Source organism: Emydura macquarii, unplaced genomic scaffold, assembly GCF_026122565.2.
Source record: "Emydura macquarii macquarii isolate MOO-44397 ecotype Brisbane River unplaced genomic scaffold, CSIRO-AGI_Emac_v2 contig_2897, whole genome shotgun sequence".
Lineage (NCBI taxonomy): Eukaryota > Metazoa > Chordata > Testudines > Chelidae > Emydura > Emydura macquarii.
In genome coordinates, this window is record NW_027133034.1 from 58,141,064 (window position 1) to 58,164,083 (window position 23,020).

The 23,020-nt window shown below is 41.6% G+C and overlaps 1 protein-coding gene across 1 annotated transcript in view; it reads right to left on the reverse strand.

Moving 5' to 3' along the window:
* Positions 1-226: 226 nt before the first annotated feature.
* The window catches only part of RAB3C (RAB3C, member RAS oncogene family), a 187,208-nt gene continuing 164,414 nt past the window's right edge, over positions 227-23,020 (reverse strand). Inside the window, exons 4-5 of the mRNA XM_067568489.1 lie at positions 17,973-18,097; positions 227-1,273 (exon numbers count right to left, since the gene is read on the reverse strand). Coding sequence (XP_067424590.1) covers positions 1,086-1,273; positions 17,973-18,097 — 313 coding nt within the window. The 3' untranslated portion in view covers positions 227-1,085. The remainder of the gene's footprint in view (positions 1,274-17,972; positions 18,098-23,020) is intronic.

Sequence of the window (23,020 nt, forward strand, 5' to 3'; positions counted from 1 at the left end):
AGACCAAACTATTTTTCAAATTGAATGGATCCATTTCTGTCCTCACAAACAAGTCCTGCTGACTTCAATCGGAGTGGCACAGCTGTATCTGAGGAGAGAAATGGGCCTTGACAGTCAATACAAAGGAGGTTCTCTCAGGCTATAAAATTCATATATAGACACCATTTTCAAGAATGAAACACAAAATTCCTTAAGGCCTAAATAATGCAGCCTCCAGAACAACATGACTAGGTTATTTTTATTAATAATGAATATCTTTATTAATAATGATTATTATTTATAGTTATTAATAACTATACACAATGAATTTGCTCTACTGGGGTAAAACCAAGAGCTGCAACGTATGCATTGTCTAAAGTAGATAACTTTAAGAAGAATGACATCTCACAACTCTCTTCAATATCAATATTGTAATGAATTGGCTCGTGGATGGAATTGGAACATATCCTGTCGATAGCTAACAGAATTTCTCCTTGTATCAAGGGGTAGGAGCCTGTACTTTTGGGTTAAGGGCCTACTGTCACTCTGAATTTCAAACTGGCCATGATGTGTGACATGGAGGTAACTGAATTTCACTGGTGGTCATGGATTTGCCACAGCATTACCTTCAGGGAAGTGTGCCTCAGACAAATTATCTGGATAGGACAGGGAATAGACAGAATATGCAGGTAATATTTTAAAATTGATTTTCAGTCAAAAACAAAAATAAAATGTGACCAGATAGCTTACTCCTAAATACCTTGATCATTACACCCAGGAGTCAATGGCATTGTTTGAAACTGACTAAGTTAAAGTCAGTTGTAGACAACCGATGCTCTGAGATCACAGAACCAGCTGAAGTAAGTGTAATGTACGTAGAATAAAAAGAAAAGCCAGACAAATAGCCATCCACATGCAAAGGCCAGATGCTGAGAAATGGGCAGTCCTTACAAACTGTTTGCACATATTTTACCAGCCATTGACATAAAATAAAGACATTTTCCCCAAATAAATTGAAAGGAAAGTATAAATAAAGGCTTATAGACCATTTGTAAATACTCTGTTGGCAATAGAACACACTGGAGCTGCCTCTGTTGATAACTGTATTAACAGCCACAGTTGGGTTGCGGTGGAGGAGGGGTGTCCTTTAGTCTTGTGTTCTGTTTTCCAGCAGCGATGGCAGGATCTGTCTCCAGACTTTCTGACATTTTGTCACAGATGATATCCACGAGCCGCTCGAATGTCTGCTTGACATTTATGTTGTCCTTGGCACTTGTTTCAAAAAATTCAAAACCTAGTAAAATAAAGAAAACACTTCGGTCATAACATATTCCTAGATCCTTCGGTGACTACTAACTTCTCCTGGGGAAGGGAAAGAAAGGTGGGCAGGTCACAAGAAAGAGACACAGCACATGCAAAATAGTGATATTATAAAGAAGATGGGCTAAATTTTGGCCACTGTTGCACTGGTCTCAATCCAGAGTAACTACATTAAAATAATTTGATTTACACCAAAGTAGTTGAAATCAGCATTTGACCCAATCTGATATCTTAAATAAATCACATTCAAAGGTGGTTTCATCATAGTTGATTTTGTGCTACACTAAAAATTGAGAGCAGGATCATTTTGTGAGGGGAATAACTCAGTAACTCTATTGGTCTTTGTCCATCTCTAATTACTATGCTCCTATATGCATTGCTCCACTGGTAATGGGCATTACTGTTGTGCCATTCCTGCTGATTCCAGAACAGATGGCTCAAATTGGAATGAATCAAGAAGAAAGAAAAGAAATCAAGAAGGGTTTTTTTCCCCATTTGTTCTGTAATCCTGGGATGGAAAAAAAAAAGTTTTGATGCAAAACATTTCTAAATTTAAAGTTGTTTTCCTTCAAAAAATGGGTACTGTAATCTTCTCATCCCATTGTGCCACCACTAAAGTAGCACTACAATCCCTGAGGTGGAGTGTGTACACTGAAATTCTTCAATAGAACCAGATCTCATGAGTGCCTTCCTCTTTGTCATCTTTACCTCCCAGATCCTCCTCAGCTGGCTGGTTCCCAGTGCAGTTGAAAGTAACCTGCTGGTCAGCCTGCAACCTCAGTGTGTTCACACCAGCTGCTGGATCCTCCCAGTCTCTCACCTGCCTGCCATCTCTCCTCCCCTTCCCATCTTTTCCCTCTGCTTCAGCTTCCTCCCACAGCTATCCCATTAGTCATCTGACAGTCCCTCATCAGTTCATCAACCTTCCTTTAATTTTCCCCTTTCCAATTCCTGAACTGGAATGAAGTGGTTCACAAAACAACTAACTTCATTGGTAATATTATAAAAGCTAATTGGTATTCACAAAGCATTCTTCATCTTTTTGAGTCACCTTGGCTAATGACATATACCTATCTCTGTGTTTTGCTGTTAGGAACCCAATAACAAAATGTTGTCACCTTACTCTTAACTAGTATCAAAATTAACAGCTACTGAAGGGAAAGCATTTGGAGTTCTGGAAGGAAATTCAAAACATTTACCATTATGTTTTCAAATATTTATGTTCATGCTCTTTGTTGCCCATGGTATTGCTCTGTGGCAGAGTTAGTAGACAGACAGATTTTTTATATAGTGTGTTTTCTAATGAGTGGGTTAGTCTTTTTTTAAATGTTACTTGAACATTTAAAGCAGCAACACTAGTATTACATGTTGAATACACCAACTAAACAGGATAATATGGAATACAGGCCATTAGTAATTTAGAACTTATTTGTTCTTCTTTTTGTAGGGTGAAGCGCAAGTGCAGACATGCTGTGGACAGTCATCTTTAGCCTGGAGTGATGGGCTGCAACATCACATCTACTCATGGTACAACAATGGAGGATCCAGGCTGTCTATAAGGGTAAGATGAGTCTATAGTTTCCACTGACGGTACTTTTTTCTCAAATTGCTGGGACAAATTCTTCCCTCATGTACAGCAGTGTAAATGCAGAGTAATTCTATTGCCTTCACTGAACTTACTCCACTTTTATGACACTGTAAATGAAATCAGAATCTTGCCCAGGACTGGATCTTGTCCCAAGTGCTTTGGGACAAGGACTGCTATTTAATCTGTTTGGCTGTTGCCTAGCACAATGGGGCCCTGACCTGGCTTAGGCGTTTAAGCATTACCATAAAACACGACAATTAATTCATATAAAATACTTATGATTATTATTATTAAACATTTGCATTGTCTGCTTTCTTACATTGTAAGATCCTCAGTGAAGAGACCAGGTTTTGTATGACACTAAATACAATGAGAGTGCTCAGCAAATTATTCTTACTAATCATGTCAATGGCCAGTGTACTGTTTTCAGTGCTTTCATTTGTGAACCAGTTTCCTTCCCCTTCCCTCCCCCCCCAACAGGTCACAGACAGAGGTGATACTGTTGGAAGAATCTAAAGTGGCTGGAATCTGCACCTTTCTTCACGAAGTTCACAATTTAGGATTGCTTTTGAATTCCTATTAAGCACTTGAATTTCCAGGTTGCCTCAGTAGACAAAAGTCCTTTTTAATTTTCACCTGGATCTGGTAAGATGATGATGACCATTTTGTCTATGCAGATGCTGCCCCTGTTCTCCATGCTTTTGCTAGCTCCAGACCGGATTATGCAAGGTGCTCTATGTGGGGTTAGCTTTGAAGGCCAATTGCTTGGTGACGGGAGACACAGAGAACATACTAATTTGCTTCTGGGTGCAATTATGGTGTTGGTCTTTGTACAGCAACCAATCTGGTTTGTTGTACAGCAACCAGTCTTTGTAAACCAGCTTTGTACAGCAACCAATATGGCTTCTGGGAATCTGCCCTTCTCCCCATGCATCACCACACAGCTAAGATCAGACGGCTAACGTTTATTGATGGTCCCTAAATTTGAGCACCTGAAGCCGGAGTTAGGATGTTTCCAGTGATGGGCTCTTGGTTCTGTACTTCACTTCGCCTGCTGGTCTATCAGAGCCCAAGCCTGAGTTTGTTAACCTCTGAGACACAAAGGGGACGTCTACACTGCAATTCAAAACCCGCAGCTGGCCCGTACCTGCTGACTCAGGCTCACAGTGCTCGGGCGAAGAGGCTGTTTAACTGTGGTGCAGATGTTTGGGCTTGGGCTGGAGTCAGGGCTCTAGGACCCTGTGTGGTGTGATGGTCCCAGAGCTCAGGCTGCAGCCCACACCTATCACTTTACTTAGATTTTTGCCTGAGGCAAAGGGGGGAGCAGTTAAAGGTGATAAATAATTTAAAGGACGGTGAGGCTCTTAAAATATTGACATTGGACAACAAGTTGTTCCATGCCCAGAGATTGCCTTTTTAGTCAGTTAAAAAAATGTATTCAAAGGAATAGGCAGATTTCATATAGTGCTTCACTGATAGTATTCTTGGTTTTTCTTTTTATAAAAGCACCTTGCCACCATCAATGTTTTCTTCCCATTCATGGAGAATGGCTTCTTCATTTCCTGGACCTCTATACAAATATTGGTTAGCTCAACTTCTGTTTTCCTGCTGCTCTTATCAATCTTGGGTGTGTTGATATTTACTCTGTCTTCCAAACTCAGTGCTGCTCATTTTAGTCCTGTCTGCATCTGTTTGTCTGCTTTCCACATTGCAGAATCTGCTGCTTTATTTCTTCTGGGTTCTGGCAGCTGAAGCTGGTTCTGTTTTCAGCCATGTTAGCAGATCTCTTTACAAGGCAACTTAATCAGCTTGGGTAGGTCTATGTGCATCTGAAATTCTGTTTCACAGATGGCCACTTGCTGCTGGGCTGATTAATACAACAGCAAAAGGAAACCTTAATGGGACTGGGATTTTGTTAGCAACTAACAGAAGTGCTTGAAGCTCAGGCTTCATTGGACAATTTTTCAAATATTTAACATAAATAACAAACTCTCAACATAGACCTTTCCAAGGATACAAGCAACTGGCACAGGACCTTATTTGACTGAAAGTTACCACCTGCTGTCTCTTATGTTCTATCAGCCACAAAAAGTAGCTGCAAATGGATATTGTGTGATACCGAGCACAGCTGAAGATGTCAGGAGAATGGAAAAAAAAAACTTGTTTGCAGAATCAGCATTGGATGCTGTGGTTTATGCTGAAGGAAGTAACTCAGCATCAGCATTGTGATTGCCAGAGTGCTCTGGCCCATTGATCTCAGACAGCTGACTCCCAGCAAACCTATAAAACCAAGACAACTTGAAGACAGTAAAAGAGAAAAAATAAGCAAGGAAAAGATTTTAATTAAACGACACCGTAGTGAAGAGTTAATGTAAAATATCATCTCAATGTGGCAAGCCTGGGTGTTGATTCCGCTAAGTAAATGCATTCCATTAGGAAGTTTAGATTGTCTTCAGTACAGTGGGCTACATTCTGCTCTCTGCTACACGGGCTGCATCTGTTGGAACCACCATTTAAGCAAGACTAGCTGACAGAATGCTGGATACAATACGTCCTCGTCTACAGACTGCAACGTCATGGTCTATATCATATTCATTAACCGTAGCACTCACATGTGTGTTTGATCACAATAACATTTTGTCGTGTCGAAAAGGCCTCCATTTAATACTCATGCCATGGCATTGAGCACTAACATATATTTCTGAATGCTAATGTGCTCTGCATGAGTTAGAGCATGTTATAATTAGTCTTGTCTCAAGATGACAAAAGCAGGGTCCATTATCAAAAGAAAATGTCATGCTCTTCTAGCCAACTGCAGCTAAAAAAACCTGTTTGGATACTATTGTCATGTACCAACATGACAGAGTTCTGTAGCGAAGACAAGGCTATCTGTGATACTGCCACTGTTGAGATCAGCAGAATTGTTCAGGCTGGCACTTCCATGGTTAGATGAAAGGGAACTGCAGGCTGTCCACTGTGAAGACCGGTTGACTTTAGAATTAACTCTATCCCCTGCTTGGCCCAGATTGGTTAACTTTTGGTTAACATTGCCAAGCCCAAGATTTTCCCCAGGCATATGGGAAGGGGATAGCTGGATGAGCTCAAATATATTGGGAAATAATGTATTAAGGTTTACTTGGAGATGTATGATATTTTAATGGCAGTTCAGTAATTATTGTAATAACTATCTATGATGACTATTCTTATTATTTTAAATTTATAGACAATGCCTAGTGCAGGAAGAGGAGTCGCTAAAACCTAAGTTATTTAAATGTCTAGGAGTGAGGTTAGATATGTGACCCAGTTTTGTGTTTGTTAATGGAGTAGGTTATATAAACTGAGGAGTCCAGTGCAGTGCACAGGAATTTAGCCATGCAACTTCCATAATATCAATGAGAGATGTGAGGTTAAACCTTCATGCATTGGTTTGAACATTTCTTGAAAGCACCAAGATCATAATACAACACACAGTGTAAATAAATCATGCCTTAGGATCTAGTTTAATTTCTGATCCCAAAACATTTACTTAGCTTGTTTAGCTAGGTTAACATAACCATTCCCTTGTTCCAGAATGGAGTGGAAAGAAAGATGGAAATGTGGCACTACCAATTGTGTATATGTGACCCTACGAGCATCTCTGTGCCAGAAGACAAAGGACTCCCTCGTATCTAGCAGTGAGTTTCTGGTGGCCTGACCAGCTCAGTGTATCTCAACTTGTTATTGTTATATCTGTATCTAAAAGGTGTCAAGTTATTTGTCACTGGAAAACTAGCAACTCATTGACCATTAATATTCTTGTGTGATTTATGTACAGTCAATCCACAAAGTATTATGCAGATGTGGCGGATTTATAACTAAGATGTGTTTAAACCAGGCATGTCAGGGGAGTTGATAAAAAGGTTTTGTGCAGACAAAGGAAAGAGGTCAACACCTCAGACTAGGTGTGGGCAAATTCAGTGGGCTATTCTCTTGTATGGGAGGTTGCTGGAAGTGATCATTTTCATTTTAAAAATCACCAGGCAGAGAAGACAGCCTGGCATCCAGACCAGGGAAAAGGAAGTTTCTCTGGGAATACATTTCAGTGGTTTACTGAACTATGAAGAGAGGGGGGCGTGAAGCCCTAAGTTATCCTGCACCTGAGGAGACAAGGAAAACCAGCTCCTTGAACTCCGTGGGGATCCTGACTAAGAGCTAGTCAGCCATTACAGGAAAAAGAAAACGGGTTAGGAAAGTAGCTTGAACAAAGAATGTGCCTTGTTCAGTTAAGTCTTCACCATTAGAAAGGATCTTTTTATTGTTGTTTGTTTGCAACCCTTTCTATCTTTATCCCTTAGATTTGAAGTGAGTTCAAGTATCTCTCTTTTAGACGAAATCAACTTGTTTTATTTTTTATCTGAACCAACCCAGTGCACTGATTCAAGGGAGAGGATCCATGGACTCCCCGGTAAGATAACAGGCTGCAGTGTATTGTCTCTTTAAAAAAGCAACACATTTAATAACCTCTGTTAGTGTGCCAGGAGAGGGCTGGACACTGCACGGCAAACAGTTTGGAGAAAATTCAGGACTGGGAGAGGGTTGGTGTCACGCCACAAAGAGTAACTGGTGGGTGGAAGCCAGGATGTGACCTGCATGTTTGTGTGCTGGCTGTTGCTGTCTGGGATGTGAGCCACAGGAGCATGGTATTGTAGGCACCCAGAGTTGCAGGGCAGGGGGTGACACAACCCCTCGCTTGTCTGGGCTGAGCCTCAAGCATCACAGTATATTTCCTCACTTGCTGGAAGCCGTAAACGTTCTCTGGCAGTCTCGGGCCGCGGGTGATGGTTCAGCTCAGTTGGGGAGTGCGTGGAGAAGACCCTGTACAGTTTCAGTGCTCTGTGCTGGAACTCAGCCATAAGTTTTGCAGCACAACCCTGGACACTCCTGAGCATTGGGCCATTGGTAACCCATTAAAATAATTCATAGTTACTACTGTCTGCCTTGCAGAAAGTTGGAGGAACAAAGCCATTCCATAGAGGCTGATCCATTGGGAGGCCAGATTCTGATCTCAGCTATACTGATGTAAAGTCAGGAGCCACTCCAATGATTTCAGGGGAGTTACTCCATGTTTACATTGGTATAAATAAGGCTGCATTGGTACAGCAAAACAGCATACCACTACTTTTTTGGGAGACATCCACGCAGTCCAGCCCACCCACAAACCAGCTCTGCCACCTTCCTGGATCCTGCGTGTAGTGTGGAAGCACTGCTTGTGTTGCTCCCAATCTGCCTTTCTGCTCCTTTCCCCATGAAGCAAACAGAAAAAACCAAAAGCTGAGGTGTGCCCTCGTGTTCTGCTTAACACACAACAAAAGCTTTCTTTTGATAGCTGCTCCCTTCCCTGCTATGTCCATGTATTTCAGGCACAACAAGGAACTGAGTGGGAGCTGATGAAACAGAGGGCAGTTGATGGGTGGTGAAGAAGCAAGATGAGGAGGAGGAGAGGAAAAAAGACTCAAACATTGGGGATTAGGAAAGAACAGAATTTGGGAGAAGGAAGCTTAAAGCACCTAGAAACTGTGGGGATGGGGTTCAGAGAAAAGAAGAATGGGTGACTGGGCAGGTCAGAGATAAAAAAAGAATAATGACGGAGGCAATACATAGCAAGCCTAAAAGAATAAGCTGTGGAGTACAAAGGAGGCAATGATGTGCGTGATAAAATACCTTGAAACAGAAGAGCAGCAATGGGAAGGAAGAGAGTGATGCAGAGCAATGGGAAGACAAAAGGCAAGGAAGAAAGCATCAGAGCTAGGGCTAAGAGAACAGAACAATTGGACAAAATTATACTGTTGCACTCTGCCATAACGCTATCAAAGACAAAGTGGCATCCTTGTTTCCACTGAAAATGTGAATTTTCACACAGTTTTTAAGACAGAAGCTATCTTTATACAAAAATGGGCCCACTTACGTTTGGGAAATTGGCCTATTTTTGATAGAAAAGTGAGTGGAGCAGCACCTTAACAAAAGGTTTCAAGAAGTGCAAAGTCCCAATTTCCATCTGTTTTCATTGTGTTACGAATGTTTTGCAGACATCTGTGCCACAGACCTCTCCTCTCCTGCTGATTCATGCTTGAAACATTTCAGTGGTGGGCCTAGAAACACTGCACTTCTGTACCTCAGATCGGTCTGTTTTGATCCTTTGTTCAGTGTCTTTCCATTGCTTGTTGTTAATACAGAGAAAAGATTTTCCCGTGGCTGCGGTGAGGTAGTTCCCTTGTGATCATAAAGACAGAAAAGGCTCACAGAACACCGTTCCCACCACCTGGGATGTTCGGCGCAGCAGACTTGGAGGAGACAATGCAGAGTAGAGCAAGACACAACAAAGCCTGAGAGCAAGCAGGGGTGGATGAAGCTGAATGGAACAGAAGCTGAAACAACTGAGGAAACCTGTAATGGCAAAAGTGCTGCCTGGGTGTGAATGTTGTATTTGGATGATGCATCAGGATGGTCTTTCGGTCCCTCTTCTCCATTTCTCTCCATTTCCTTTCCTGTCCCTCTTATACCACTTGGTGACTCTCCCTGTTCCCCTTCAGGGCTGGTTCAGACAATGCTGCCAAACCTGCAGCTGCAAGAGGGTCCCACACATGGGGCCCCATCACGTGGGCATGCTAGTATGATGTTTGTTACTCATGCTCCAGGGCAGTGTGCTGTGAAATATGAGCTGCTTCATACTAACAGAGCTCTGGTGTGATAACTACTACAGATGCTAGTGGAACTGGGCTCTCTTCCACCTTTGTTATACCGGGGCTAGGGCAAGCATCAGGGTCTCACCTCTTCCTTTTTAAGAGGAAAGCTCCATCCACTCTTTCCTGACCTCTCTCTACACATGCATAAACCAGCTTTAGACACAATCCCATAGGATGAGGGTGGGAAAAGGAAGTAACTCCCCGCCACGCAGCTGATATGACGCTGCACTTTTGGAGGGGGTGTGGTGAAAAGTAAAAGTCACACACTGAATCTGAGGCCTTGCAGCATCGGGGACCCAAAGCCCGGGTGTACTGGGCCCTTTAACCCTTTAGCTTCCCTGTAACTTTGAGAGTTAGGATTTGGTGAATGTCTCCATCTGCCCTGCTGGTTCCAATCAGCAACATGTTTATTTTTCACTATATTTAAAACTAGCTATGAGCAGCTGGAATCCTGATCAAAAAGCACGGGACTGAGGAGCTGCAAGTGCATTGTGTGAGTACTGGCAAGGATAGATTTACCAGGAGTCTAAAGCCCTGCAAATACTGGCCCTAGATATATAAACAACCTGAGCTGGTGCTTGCTCTCTCTTATCCGCCTTATCCTTTATTGATTTAGGAGAGGCTCCTTAGGATGTTCTATAACTTGTTTACCTGTGCTTCCAAAAGAATAAAAAGAAGGGAGGAGGAAGGAGGAGGAAATGGTGAGCAAAGAGTTTACAGAAAGGGGCAGAATAGTCTCTAGGAGTTTGTCTTCATGACAAGGTTAGAACATGACTTTGAAGAGTCATGTTAAGTAACATGATGTTAAACACAACTCTGCAGTCAGTGTAGACAGGAGCAAATGGTGTTTAACATTGTCAGCTCATCATGGGCAACTCTGTGGTTTCAGTAGTGTTTGCCCATAACCAGCTGACCTGATGTTAAACACATTCCTGTCTACACTGGCTGCTACGTTGTGTTTTTAGTTAAAATGACTTCCCAAGGTTGTATTTCTATCCTAAGCTAACTTGCTAGTGAAAACAAGCCAGTGGTCTGTCCCAGCTCTTCGGGGGGCCTGTAGAATATACTATTTTGAGGAGTAGCGGGGATTGGAAAGGTGAGTCTGTGGGAGGCTCGCTCTCATATGAAGCAATGCACAAAAGACAAAGTTTTAGACCCTCTCAGCACAGATGCTTTCCAGACTTTCTGGTTGCATTGACTTTTGGTTGTGACTCTGGGGATATATTTGGAAAGTTTAAATACATTTAGAGAACACTTCACTATTAGGCTTGAACAAAATTGCCTTCTGCTTATCAGAGACATTCAGCAAACCAAATCCCAGGTTCTGCTTGTCATCAAATGATTTTCATATAACACAGGTCTCTGAATCCATAAAGATAATGACAGTCTGGCATGTCTTACCTCCCGAAAAGCATCATGTAGACAGTTGCTTTGGAGCTTTTTAATAAATCTGCCAATGCCCTATGTGTGTTGTGACTAAATAGTGTGACTAAAGAGGACTGCAGCACTCTCCAATGCTGGCAATCTGGGCCCTTGCACAGGCATGACATTAACATTTAAAAATCACGAAAAGAGGAGTTTAACAGAGTTCATGCACCACCCAATTAATTTCACTTTGAAACATGAAGTTAAATGCAGCCATATGTCAGAATTCTTAGAACTCACGACACGGCCAGCATCATCACTAAAACCACCAGCCAGCTGTAGAAGCAAAATACGACTTTGTTCTGGTCTGGTTAGTGGTGTGCTTACTCACAGCCTGCAGTATTCTCGCTCTCTCTCTCAAGTTGTGGAAATTGACGGTGATGTGCTGTGGAATACATTTTTGAGCCAAGAACAAAATTAAAACAAAATAAGCAAGCTGTCTGTTTTGGGTTGGAGGATATAAACTCTTTTCATCTTGCCTACAGTAAGACTGAGGACTGAAGTCTACATCAGAGGTAGGGGATGGTAAAGATGGAGAAAATAATTTACAGCAGGAAAGAAGAAATAGGGCAAAGGAAGAGAAGAAAGGAGGAGGAACAAAAGCAAGGGAGACATGCAAAGTTATGTATGATTTAATAAAAACTGAAGGAAAAGCTGCCTGGCTCTGGTACGGCTCCAGAAAGGAGGTGGTGGGGAAAAGCTCAGTACTACATTGAAAGATGCCAGATGCTAGATACAGAGATAGATCGGAGCCTCTTCCCTACATCTGTCCACCCCTCAGGGGATCTACCAAGTTCCAGATAGAGACTTCCTTCTAGCACGTGTGGGCACATGCACATGCACATAAACACTAGCTCTTCCAAAGCAGGGATAGTGGAAAGAAAGAGGGAGAAGATGGGGCTATGACAGTGCTAATGGGCAGTGCAGTGTGAACACGCCAACTGAGGCGAGCACTGTGCTTGTGGAGCAATCCTGGGGGCCTTATTGGCATAATGTGTCCCAGATTGTCAGCACTTGTAATAAATGAGTGTTTAACATATTTATGGTATACACTGAGAACGTGAATTTTGAAGTGACAACTGCGTAACTGTCTATGCAAAAATGCACACAAAATTGTGTCTAATTTTCACACACAGTTACCAGGATTGTGCACACAAATTGGGTAACTGCTTGTATTGGCCATAAATGTGTTTAATGGGCCATTTGCATGTGCAATTACTTAGTTTATATGCATAGTAATGGTCACAATTCTCAACCTGTTGGACACAGCATATCACAAAGAACAGAGAGAGGGAAACAGCAACACAAAAAATTCATGCTGGAAACTTAAAATGCTGTTAGAACGTTTTGTTAGAAATAACTCTTTGCTCATGATTCTTGATTCCTGATATAAATAATTTTTAACAATATTAGTGAAAAGACACTCATACTGTGGAAAATGGGAGATGTCCCTTGAAATGAGAGACACGTGGCAAGTATGGTCACAGCAACTGTGTCAGCAATTTAAATATTTGAATATCATAGATTCATAGAATATTAGAGTTGGAAGGTACCTCAGGAGGTCATCTAGTCCAACCCCCTGCTCAAAGCCGGACTAACCTCAGCTATATCATCCCAGCCAGGGCTTTGTCAAGCCTCAGCTTAAAAACCTCTAAAGATGGAGATTCCACCACCTCCCTAGGTAACCCATTCCAGTGCTTCACCACCCTCCTAGTGAAAAACTTTTTCCTAATGTCCAACCTAGACCTCCCCCTGCAACTTGAGACCGTTGCTCCTTGTTCTGTCATCTGCCACCACCGAGAACAGCCTAGCCCCATCCTCCCTGGGACCGCCTTTCAGGTAGTTAAAGGTCGCTATCAAATCCCCCCTCATTCTTCTCTTTTGCAGACTAAACAAGCCCAGTTCCCTCAAGCCTCTCATAAGTCCTGTGCTCCAGCCCCCTAATCATTTTTGTTGCCCTCCGCTGGACTCTCTCTCCAACTTGTCCACGTCCTTTTTGTAGTGGGGGGCCCAAAACTGGACACAATATTCTAAATGTGGCCTCACCAATGCCGAATAGAGGGGAATAATCACTTCCCGCGACCTGCTGGCAATGCCCCTCCTAATGCAGCCCAATATGCTATTAGCCTTCTTGACAACCAGGGCACACTTTGACTCATATCCAGCTTTTTATCCACTGTTACCCCCAGGTCCTTTTCTGCAGAACTGCTGCCTAGCTTGTTGATCCCCAGTCTATAGCTGTGCATGGGATTCTTCCTTCCTAAGTGGAGGACTCTGCACTTTTCTTTGTTGAACCTCATTAGATTTCTTTTGGCCAGATCCTCCAGTTTGTTTAGGTCACTCTGTATCCTATCCCTATCTTCCAGGGTATCTACCACTCCCCCCATCTTAGTGTCATCCGCAAACTTGCTGAGGGTGCAATCTACCCCATCCTCCAGACCATTAATGAAGATGTTGAACAAAACTGGCCCCAGGACCGACCCCTGGGGCACTCCACTTGTGACTGGTTGCCAGCTAGACATGGAGCCATTGATCACTACTCGTTGAGCCCTATGCTCTAGCCAGTTCTCTATCCATTTTATAGTCCATTCATCCAACCCATACTTCTTTAACTTGCTGATAAGAATACTCTGAGAGACAGTATCAAAAGCTTTGCTAAAGTCAAGGTATATCACATCCACCACCTTCCCTACATCCACAAAGCCAGTCACCTCATCATAGAAAGCAATCAGGTTGGTCAGGCATGACTTTCCCTTGGTGAATCCGTGTTGACTGTTCCTGATCACCTTCCTCTCTTCCAAGTGCCTTAAAATGGATTCCTTAAGGACCTGCTCTGTGATTTTTCCAGGGATTGAAGTGAGGCTGATTGGTCTGTAGTTCCCTGGATCTTCTTTCCTCCCTTTTTTTGAAGATGGGCACTATATTTGCTTTTTTCTAGTCCTCAGGGACCTCCCCCTGTTGCCACGAGCTTTCAAAGATAATAGCCAATGGCTCTGAAATCACCTCAACCAATTCCCTCAGCACCCTCGGGTGCATCCATACATTTTTGCATATACAATGGGGGCACGTGCAATTTTCAAACTTTTTCCAAACATTTTTACATGTCCCAGAATGTTTTAAGCATGTGTGAAAGTGTTGGCAGGATTGGGGGCTTAAATTAGATTTTTCATTCAGCAATGATGTAAAACTTTTTAGAATAAATATGAACAAGTTTTTAAAGAACTGATATTCCATATATAATACATGATGTGTAACATTTACTTACAGAAAGGAACTTTCTTTTTGTTGAAAAAGCAGACAATAAATTGACATTGAGTATTTTCCCTATATGTAGCATTGTATATGAACTAAATTGTTTGAATTCAATAGCTATTTTCACCACATCAGTAATGACATGACATTAATTGGCTCCCTCTACTGGCCAATTTGCCACATTTATATATTTTCTTTGCCAGATTATGTTCTGCGGGGAGCAAGTTGTTGTTGTTGCAGAACCAGTTTCTTTTCATCTTAGCATGATAAAAAAAAATTAAGTTATGTTAGATTAACGTGTGTTAAACAAGCATGAAATAGCAGCAAAATCAGAAAAAGAAGAGACTGTATAAAGAAGATTGGACAAATTCTGCCTCACCTACATCCCTGTTGACTGTTGCTCAAGGACAGAATTGGTTGGAAAAATTCTGATGGAATCATTTTCTATTAAAAAAGTGCAGTTCCATCAAAACTAAAATGCGTTGCAAAATCATTTTGATTTTTCCAACATTTTGGGGGGTGGGTCGTGGTGTGGGAGAGAAAGAGTTCTAACAAAGTCAAAACCTCCCGTTCCATATTTTTGGAATGAAATGTTTTGACTTTGCCTTTGAAAACAACTTCTTTAAGTTTGAATTTTTTAAATTTAAATTTATATAATACAATTAAAAATAGAAATGGAAAGTTCACTTTGTTGATAGAAAATGTTTGGCATAGACTGAACTTCATTTTTTTCCGGAATTTTCTTTTGCGGTAATTTTGGGGTTCCATTGCTAATAGGAACAAAAACATATTTCAAAATGTAAAATCCTCCACAAAGTGGAACTACATTTCCACATAGCTCTACTCCAGGTGCATGCAGGAGCAGCATTTGGCCTCATATGAACAACAGGCAAGTTACAAATCTATTAAGTTTTTTACCAGACACACCTTATATGGGCCTCCTCATAAAGCTGATGGAGCTTTGAGTAGAACAGAGGGCACATCTATACAGCAACTGAGAGGTGTAATTCCTAGCGTGGGTAGATGCACACGTGCTAGTACCTAAAATATTCAGCATGGTTGTAGTGGCTCAGGCTAGCCACCAGCATATAATCCTTCATCACCCCCTGAGTATGTACTTGGCCTGCTAGTCTGGGCCACTGCAGGCTCACTGCTATTTTTTAGACTAGCTCAAGCAGAGCTAGCACATGTATGTCTATGCTAGATAGGAGTTACACCTCCCAGCTGCTGTGCAGACATGCCCTCAGGGACAGAAGTAACACTGGCCTCTGTGTGTGTGGATTGAATCATAATAATATATGAATTACTGTACTGGATCAGACCCAAAGTCCATCTACACCAGTACAAGTGGTTAGCACCAGATACGTTAGAGGAAGATGCAAGAAATCTTTTAGACGGCAAATATTGGATAATCTGTCCCCCATGAAGGTCTAATACTAATCCCCACTAGTTAGAGACTGGTGTAAAACCTGAAACATGAGGTTTTATTTTTCCCCACGCCCATGTTCTTTTTTTAGTATTAACTCTTACACCTGGACATTCTTGTTATCTATATAACCCACTGATCCCTCTTCAAATCTTGCTAAATTCTTGGCCTCATTGACAATTCTGTCAACTGTGAGATTTAAAAAAAACAAACAAACTGGAGCATAAAGTGCACCGTTTTAACACCGTCCCTTCCTCTTTAAAATTTAGGAAAAATATTTGCTTATTTGATACATCGGTATTGGGTCCTCTGCTCCATTCAATACACTTTCCTATCTCCCATTCATATGAATGGGGATTCTGAGTGTGCACAGAGGGAATAATAGGTCATGTTGGTGAGGGTGTGTTTCTGTAAGAAAAAGTAACATGCCCAAGTAGTTGCTATGGCAACTATTTGTGTTTACTGAAAACAGAGGAGTTAAAAAAAATCAGTTCTAAGCAGTTGGGGGCAATTGTTGGAGCATAATCCGTTCTGCCAGATCCAACAGATCCTTGGATGCACACACCTTTCTGCCATCTTTTAAGGACTGGTTTATGGTCCCTGTTTGCATGACTGTTTTGGAGTTGTGTTTCTTCAGCTAGATGGGGCACAAGGAAGGTGGGTGCAGTTGGATGGAATGTCTCAGCAGGGTAAGCAGTGCTGCAGGCAACATGGTGCTTTTCAAAAGGGAGAATGGTTACGACAAGAATCTAAAATAAGGTAACATAAGCAGAAAAGTGAACAGACTCCCCAGCTTGGGGTTCGACCCAGGCCCAGGACCATGGGTATGAAAGACTCTCTCCTCCTTCTGCTTATGATAGCTTTTTCTTTAAGCACTTGTGCAAGGAAAAGAAGAAGGTGAACCGAAGTTTATCGCTTGTTCACCAGGACCCAAAAAGTGCCCTTCCACAGTGAGTTTAAACGAATGGCAAAAATGTCCAGTAGAACGTCCGAGTTACAAACACCTCAGGAATGGAGATTGTTCATAACTCTGAAATGTTTGTAACTCTGAACAAAACATTATGGTTGTTCTTTCAAAAGGATTTACTTCTTTTTTGGTCTCTGCTGCAGCCTGGCTCACAGATTCTGCCTCATTTATACCAGTGTAAATGTAGAGTAACTCCATTGATTTCAATGGGAGTTGAATACCTTTCTGGATGTGTAGTCTATTGTATGTGTTATATGTTGTAAATAATAATCCAAGCTTTCTGAACTTGCAAAAAAGTTCCAGCTGATATTTTGGCTAAAGGTTTGACTTGTTTTTTTAATTGGTTAAACTATTCCCTTTTATACATAAGCCGTGAGTTTTCCACTTTTACTAAACAGTGTATCTGGGATTTTAGGAAAGCAAGTCATATGACTTTATGAAACAAATAATATTAGCAAGGCTCTAATGGGAGTGACAAGAAAACAACCAACTTATACACCCTGAACCCAGACAAATTACTGTAGCTGGCTTGCAAGCCCCTTACAGTGTTGTTTTGGGCAAGTATGCATAGGTGGTTGGTAGAAGCACATCAATTTCAAAGGGATGCACGTGTGAGTAGTATGGATCCTGGTCTGCAATTGCTGTGCTGACAATTCAGCAAGGAACTAAAAAGCAAACTGTGTCCTTATCATAAACCTAGAGTAGGAGCTTTAGAAGGTTAGAACTCCTCACAGTTATCTTAGGCTAGAGAAGCTAATTTTACTGCGTTACTCTTAACCACTCACCTTTTTCTCATAACTGATTCTGCTCTTAATTTTGTATGGACTTTACTTTGTTTCCTAGTTTGAGTGTGAGTGTGCGTGTAATAATCTCTTATAGTTTTCTGTATTTAGTAACCCTTCCCATACTCTCAGACTAAGAGATGGAATAAAGAACAGGCTCTGTTGCTATATCAAATAGGTCTCTAGTCTAAACCAACCCGAGATCTCCTTCAGGACACTGTATGGGTAGCTGTGTCATGTCACAGTTCTGAATAAGCCCACTAATGGATGCAGCATTAGCTGTGTACCCATTCTAATGACATTACAGACATTACAATGATTCCAACACAAGTAGTTCACATCTCAACCATCAAAAGTAGAGGGCAGGTGCTGTGCATCATTTGCCATTGACATATTTCTTTACATTGGCAGATGGATGAACTTTTCATTGAAATTATTATAGCAATGAGTGACAGCGCTCTATGCAATGTTACAAGCAAACACAACATTCTCTAATCATTTCTGTTCTTACCAAGTTGCTCTGCTAAATGTTTGCCTCTCTCAGTGGAGATTACCCGCTCGTCTTCCATGTCACATTTATTACCGACCAAAATGACCTGGGCATTATCCCACGAGTATGTTTTGATTTGAGTTGACCTTAAAAAGAGAGACAGAGAGAGAGAGTCAAAACAATGCAAATTTCCCAAAAATCAAATTCAAATAGAATCATAACAAGGCAAATGAGGACAAAAATGACATTGTGGTAAGGTGGCCTTCGTGCTCCTGTGGGCCGAGAGCTTCTTTTGGTGCAGCGGGCACAAAATGGCCACCCAAGGTTCCCAGCAGTCCTAAAATGGTGACCGTCCCACTTCTGCCCCGTCTCCCTTCGGGCCTTCACCGGCCGAGCAGTGCCCTCAGGATTCTGCAGTGGGGTAGTGGGTGTCCGAGCCCGCCCTCTTCTTCGGACACCAGCCCAGAGACCCTGGCTGACAGCAGTGGCTGGCTGCTGCTATAACGCACTATGAGAATGTTCCCTCTGGGCTGCTTCCTTACCCTGGTTTCCATCGGGGCTAAGGGGCCACTCCAACAGCCAAACCCCCCTGCGTTTCTCTGGCTCCTTGCCACTCGCAGTTCTCCTGCTCCCCCGTTCTCCACACTCTTCAAACTCTCCCAGAAACTCCAAACTCTCCAGATTCCAGGAGCCCCCTGCCTGGCTGGCAGGGAGCTTTTATCTGCTCCCAGGCAGCCCTTAATTGGTCTCAGCTGACCTTGGCCTCAGCTGGCCCTGATCAGCTTGAAGGAAACCTTGGGCAGCTGCTAGGGGAATAGGGCTTTGATCAGTCTTAGGCTAACATAGCGCCCTTCTATTACCCTCCGGTAGCCCCTGTCACAACATGTAGACTAAATGAGTTGTATGTACTTCTGGCTTTCAAATAAGCATAAGATTGCATGCTGCAAAACATAGGAGCAATATTAATATAGTCTACAATCCCCTGGTCAGAAGACAGAATCCTTTCAGGGTTTCTCCTGCCAGCAGCCTTTCTTCCTTTATTACTGAAAAGTAGCTGCCATGCTTCCCTCCCAGGCATAAAAAAGATGTATTTTCACATTGTAACAAAAGACCTTCCAACTGAACCAGCATGGTTTGGATTTTATTTGTTTAGAAAAAAAATCAATAGTTTATTCATATCTTCTACCTTTCAAAATTAGGATCTAAATTTAACAGCAAAACTTCAAAGGCATTCCAGCTTTCTTCTGTTATTCCTCCCCAGCATATTCCCCTGGAATCCTTTGTTCTTAGACATGTGTCACCCTGATATTGTCTTAGATAATTTTTGATGCTATATCACAATCTTGCTTCCTGACTTTGGGCAGCAGCAAACCAGTCTTACCATGGTTCTGTTTCTTTTTTAAACACTTTTTTCTTTATGATAAATCCACAGAATTAAGTAGCTGCGGTCACAGAATTTGGTACCACTATACAGAGGGGCCCTGGAGAGGGTTAAATGGCATGATAATGCTGTTGCTCAGTTACTTTAGAAACTGGGAAGTGCAGGTTGTATCCCCAATAATGACACTTTTCCATCACATAGCTACTGTATGCATATATTTGGAAGTCTATAGGTATGCACAAAACCTACCATGTTATATCTTACCTAGGTACCATGGTAGAGGGAGTATGTGGGAATTCCTCCACTCTGGTTACCACACTCAGTGCAAGACCAGAGAATGGACATGTGAAAAAATGGCTATAGGCCACTTTTGTAACCCTTAGATCCTGTGGCCAATCTACACACGTCCAGACACCTGGCACAAGTAAAAGCAGCCTGCTGCATCTTACAGTGCCAACACACAGCTCTCAAACATTCGTTCCAGTAGCTGGATATCACTGCAGCATTGGAGGGGCTCAGCCACTCCCCCCTCTCCCAATGACACATCACCTGCATAGAGGCCATAGAATGAGTGGCATAGAATTTGCTACTGCAGCTCTACGCCACCTCGGATTCTGCCCTGAATGGGGGTTTTCAAGAGTTTGGTTAGGCTGGTTTTAGGGCTGCTTTGCCCACCACTGTAAGCAAAAAGCAAAAAGATGAAGTGGGGCTGAAGACCTAGACCTACATATTTGGCATTTCAGTATTTAATGATGATGTGTGAAGCATTTGCTTATACACTGTGTTCTTCTCCTTGGTCTCCCGTGCTCTTTCTTGCATTAAAATGGGTATTCTACTGTACATTTTTGGAAGCAAGCTCTTAAATGGCTATTTCATGTAGTGCATCATCAGGCACTGTAACTAAAGCAGTCTAGAGAGGTCAGAATTTCATTAATATTTATGTTATACTTCAAGATTCTATTGCTTAGAAAATAGGACACCACAAATTAGTGTTGGTAGAAATGTACTTTTGGAATTATGCTAAGTTCTTATGGAATTTGTGGTTAATCAGAATATGAGTAATAACTTTCACCAGAGCTACAGTGACCACCCTGGTAACCTTGCAGTAACTCAAACCTCATATAGGGTCAACCCATTAGTGACTCTTATTTGTGATCAGTCATGAGTTCAAGCTCATTGGCATTGCATATTCAGTGAAAAATATACAACACAGTTAGAGTAAAATAAATAGTTCCAGTCAACAAGTAAATTATAGTCATGCATTTATATGCAAGGCAGAAATCCGAAATAAAAATGTTTTCACTGTAAAATGGTTTACAGGTGTACACAACAAACATACTGGCTTGGGTGTCTTTGAACATAAGAATTAGAAATGCCCTTTATTAAAAATAGTGTTATTGTGCCTTCTACTACTTCAGAACCTGTGCTCTTCCCATTAAAAAAAAGTCTAACAGTACATTAATAGTCATTGATAATCTGATTGGTCTAGATCTCATTTTGAAGTTGGAGAGAGCTTCTTATTTCAGCTATAAGTTAAGAGATCTTGTCCTTGATAATGACAATACAGGATCAAAGAAAGAAAATTTGGCCCCAAGTTCTCACTAATCTTACACGGTCTGCTTCTGTTCAGAGATGACTTTGTAGTCAAGCAAGGCAAGTGACAGACAGTGGGAGTATTCAGTGCAAATTCTTCCCCCACCTCTTCCACATTACACTGTCATATCAATAGAAGAATGAATTCAAAAGAATTTAATTGGGCTACCACTATTATGTTTTCCTTCTGACATACATTTCAACTAATGGCTTCTATAGATTTTTTTCATCCACAGGTCACCACAAATGCCAACACAAAGGTCTATTAAAACACAAATTTTCCCCTTCCTTGCGAATATGACTTTTCAAATGGCAGAGCCTTCAGACAGACCCAAACTATGTAGTTCTGAGCTTGCAAAGAACTTTAGCCTCAGGAAAACTGAAGACATGAAAAGGCAAAGCTGATATTTGCAGCGAGCTGAATACAGCAATTGTTGTTCAGTTTGACTGACCTACTATACAGCAATAGTAATTTACCCCATAAATCTTTCACGTTAGTTGGGTATGCACGCAATCTGCAACACGCTTGAATTTTTATAATATGTGGGCACCATAAACACACGTTAATGCAGCAGTTCAATGTTCCATTATATTCAGTGATCAACTCAAATCTTGTATTGCAATTCAGTCATATTGCTTGCAGAACAAGAATGTTGCTGGAATGCTGACTAAAGCAGTGGTTCTCAACCAGGGGTACATGTACCACAGGGGGTAAGGCAGAGGTCTTCCAAGGGGTACATCAACTCATCTATATATTTGCCTAGTTTTACAACAGGCTACATAAAAAACACTGGCAAAGTCGGTACAAACTAAAATGTCATACTGATAATGACTTGTTTATACTGCTCCATATTCTATACACTGAAATTTAAGTAAAATATTTATATTCTAGTTGATGTCTTTTATAATTATATGGTAAAAATGAGAAAGTAAGCAATTTCCCAGTAATAGTGTGCTGTGACGCTATTGAATTTTAGGTCCGATTTTGTAAGCAAGTAGTTTTTAAGTGAGATGAATCTTGGTAGTATGCAAGACAAATCAGACTTCTGAAAGGGGTAAAGTAATATGGAAAGGTTGAGAGCCACTGGACTAAAGCAACACTATTTTCTCTTATAAATATAGTACCGTATTCTGCAGTAATGGCTCAAAGCTCTATAATTCACACTAATGTTACTGTCGTGTTTTGGACTATTACTCTTGAATACAAATTTAATTAAAAAATAGTCCAGAAAGGATCATGTAGACATGCGCATGCATGCATGCACACACACACCACACAATTTTGCTCAAAGGCTCAAATCCTCCCTATTTCTGCAGTAAAATAATGAAGTTTGACTCTTGCTACCTCTCAAAACATTCTTCTGAAAACAAGCAGGCCCTTTAGATTAATGAGGTGTGGCATGTTTTTATATATTTCCTTACAGTACCACTTACAGAAGCAGGGAATAATCTCACAGCATTGCCTAGACAGAATCATCTTCTGTCACATCATCTCTTATGAGCATACAGTTTTCCAAGGGGAAATTAGTGTCACTTTTCTGACCCTGCCATCACAGAAATTGAGTCAGAACACCATAGGACCCCGCACCGTGCATTTTGAACTACCCCAAGTTTGCCAAATTAGTTAATATCATCTTTAGTTTATTACAAAGTACAGTGGCAAGAAACTTCACTGAAGAGATGAAACAGCTGCTAGATGCCTATACTTAGCGTTCCCTTTATTGGGAAATTATCAGCGATGAGCCAACATCCCGAGGACCCTTATTCAGGTAAAGCTCTCCCTGAGGTCAATGGAATATTTACCTGAGTAAGGATTTGGCCTTTAGAAAAGAAACAGAAAGCAGGACCAAATTTTCGAAAGGCAGAAGACCTGGTCTGTGCGCAAAAGCTGGACCCACACACAGCTGCACGTGCAACTACTTCAAATGCTTCTGCATGCAAATCACTAATCATCTGCCCAAGTAACCATTTGTGTCTGTATTTGTGTGTGCAGTTATTGCAACCAAACAAGCATTTGGACAGGCATTCCTTGGGGAGTCCATTTTTAAAAATGTACCCCCAGAAGATCTATCCTTAAGAAATGGTACAAATCCCA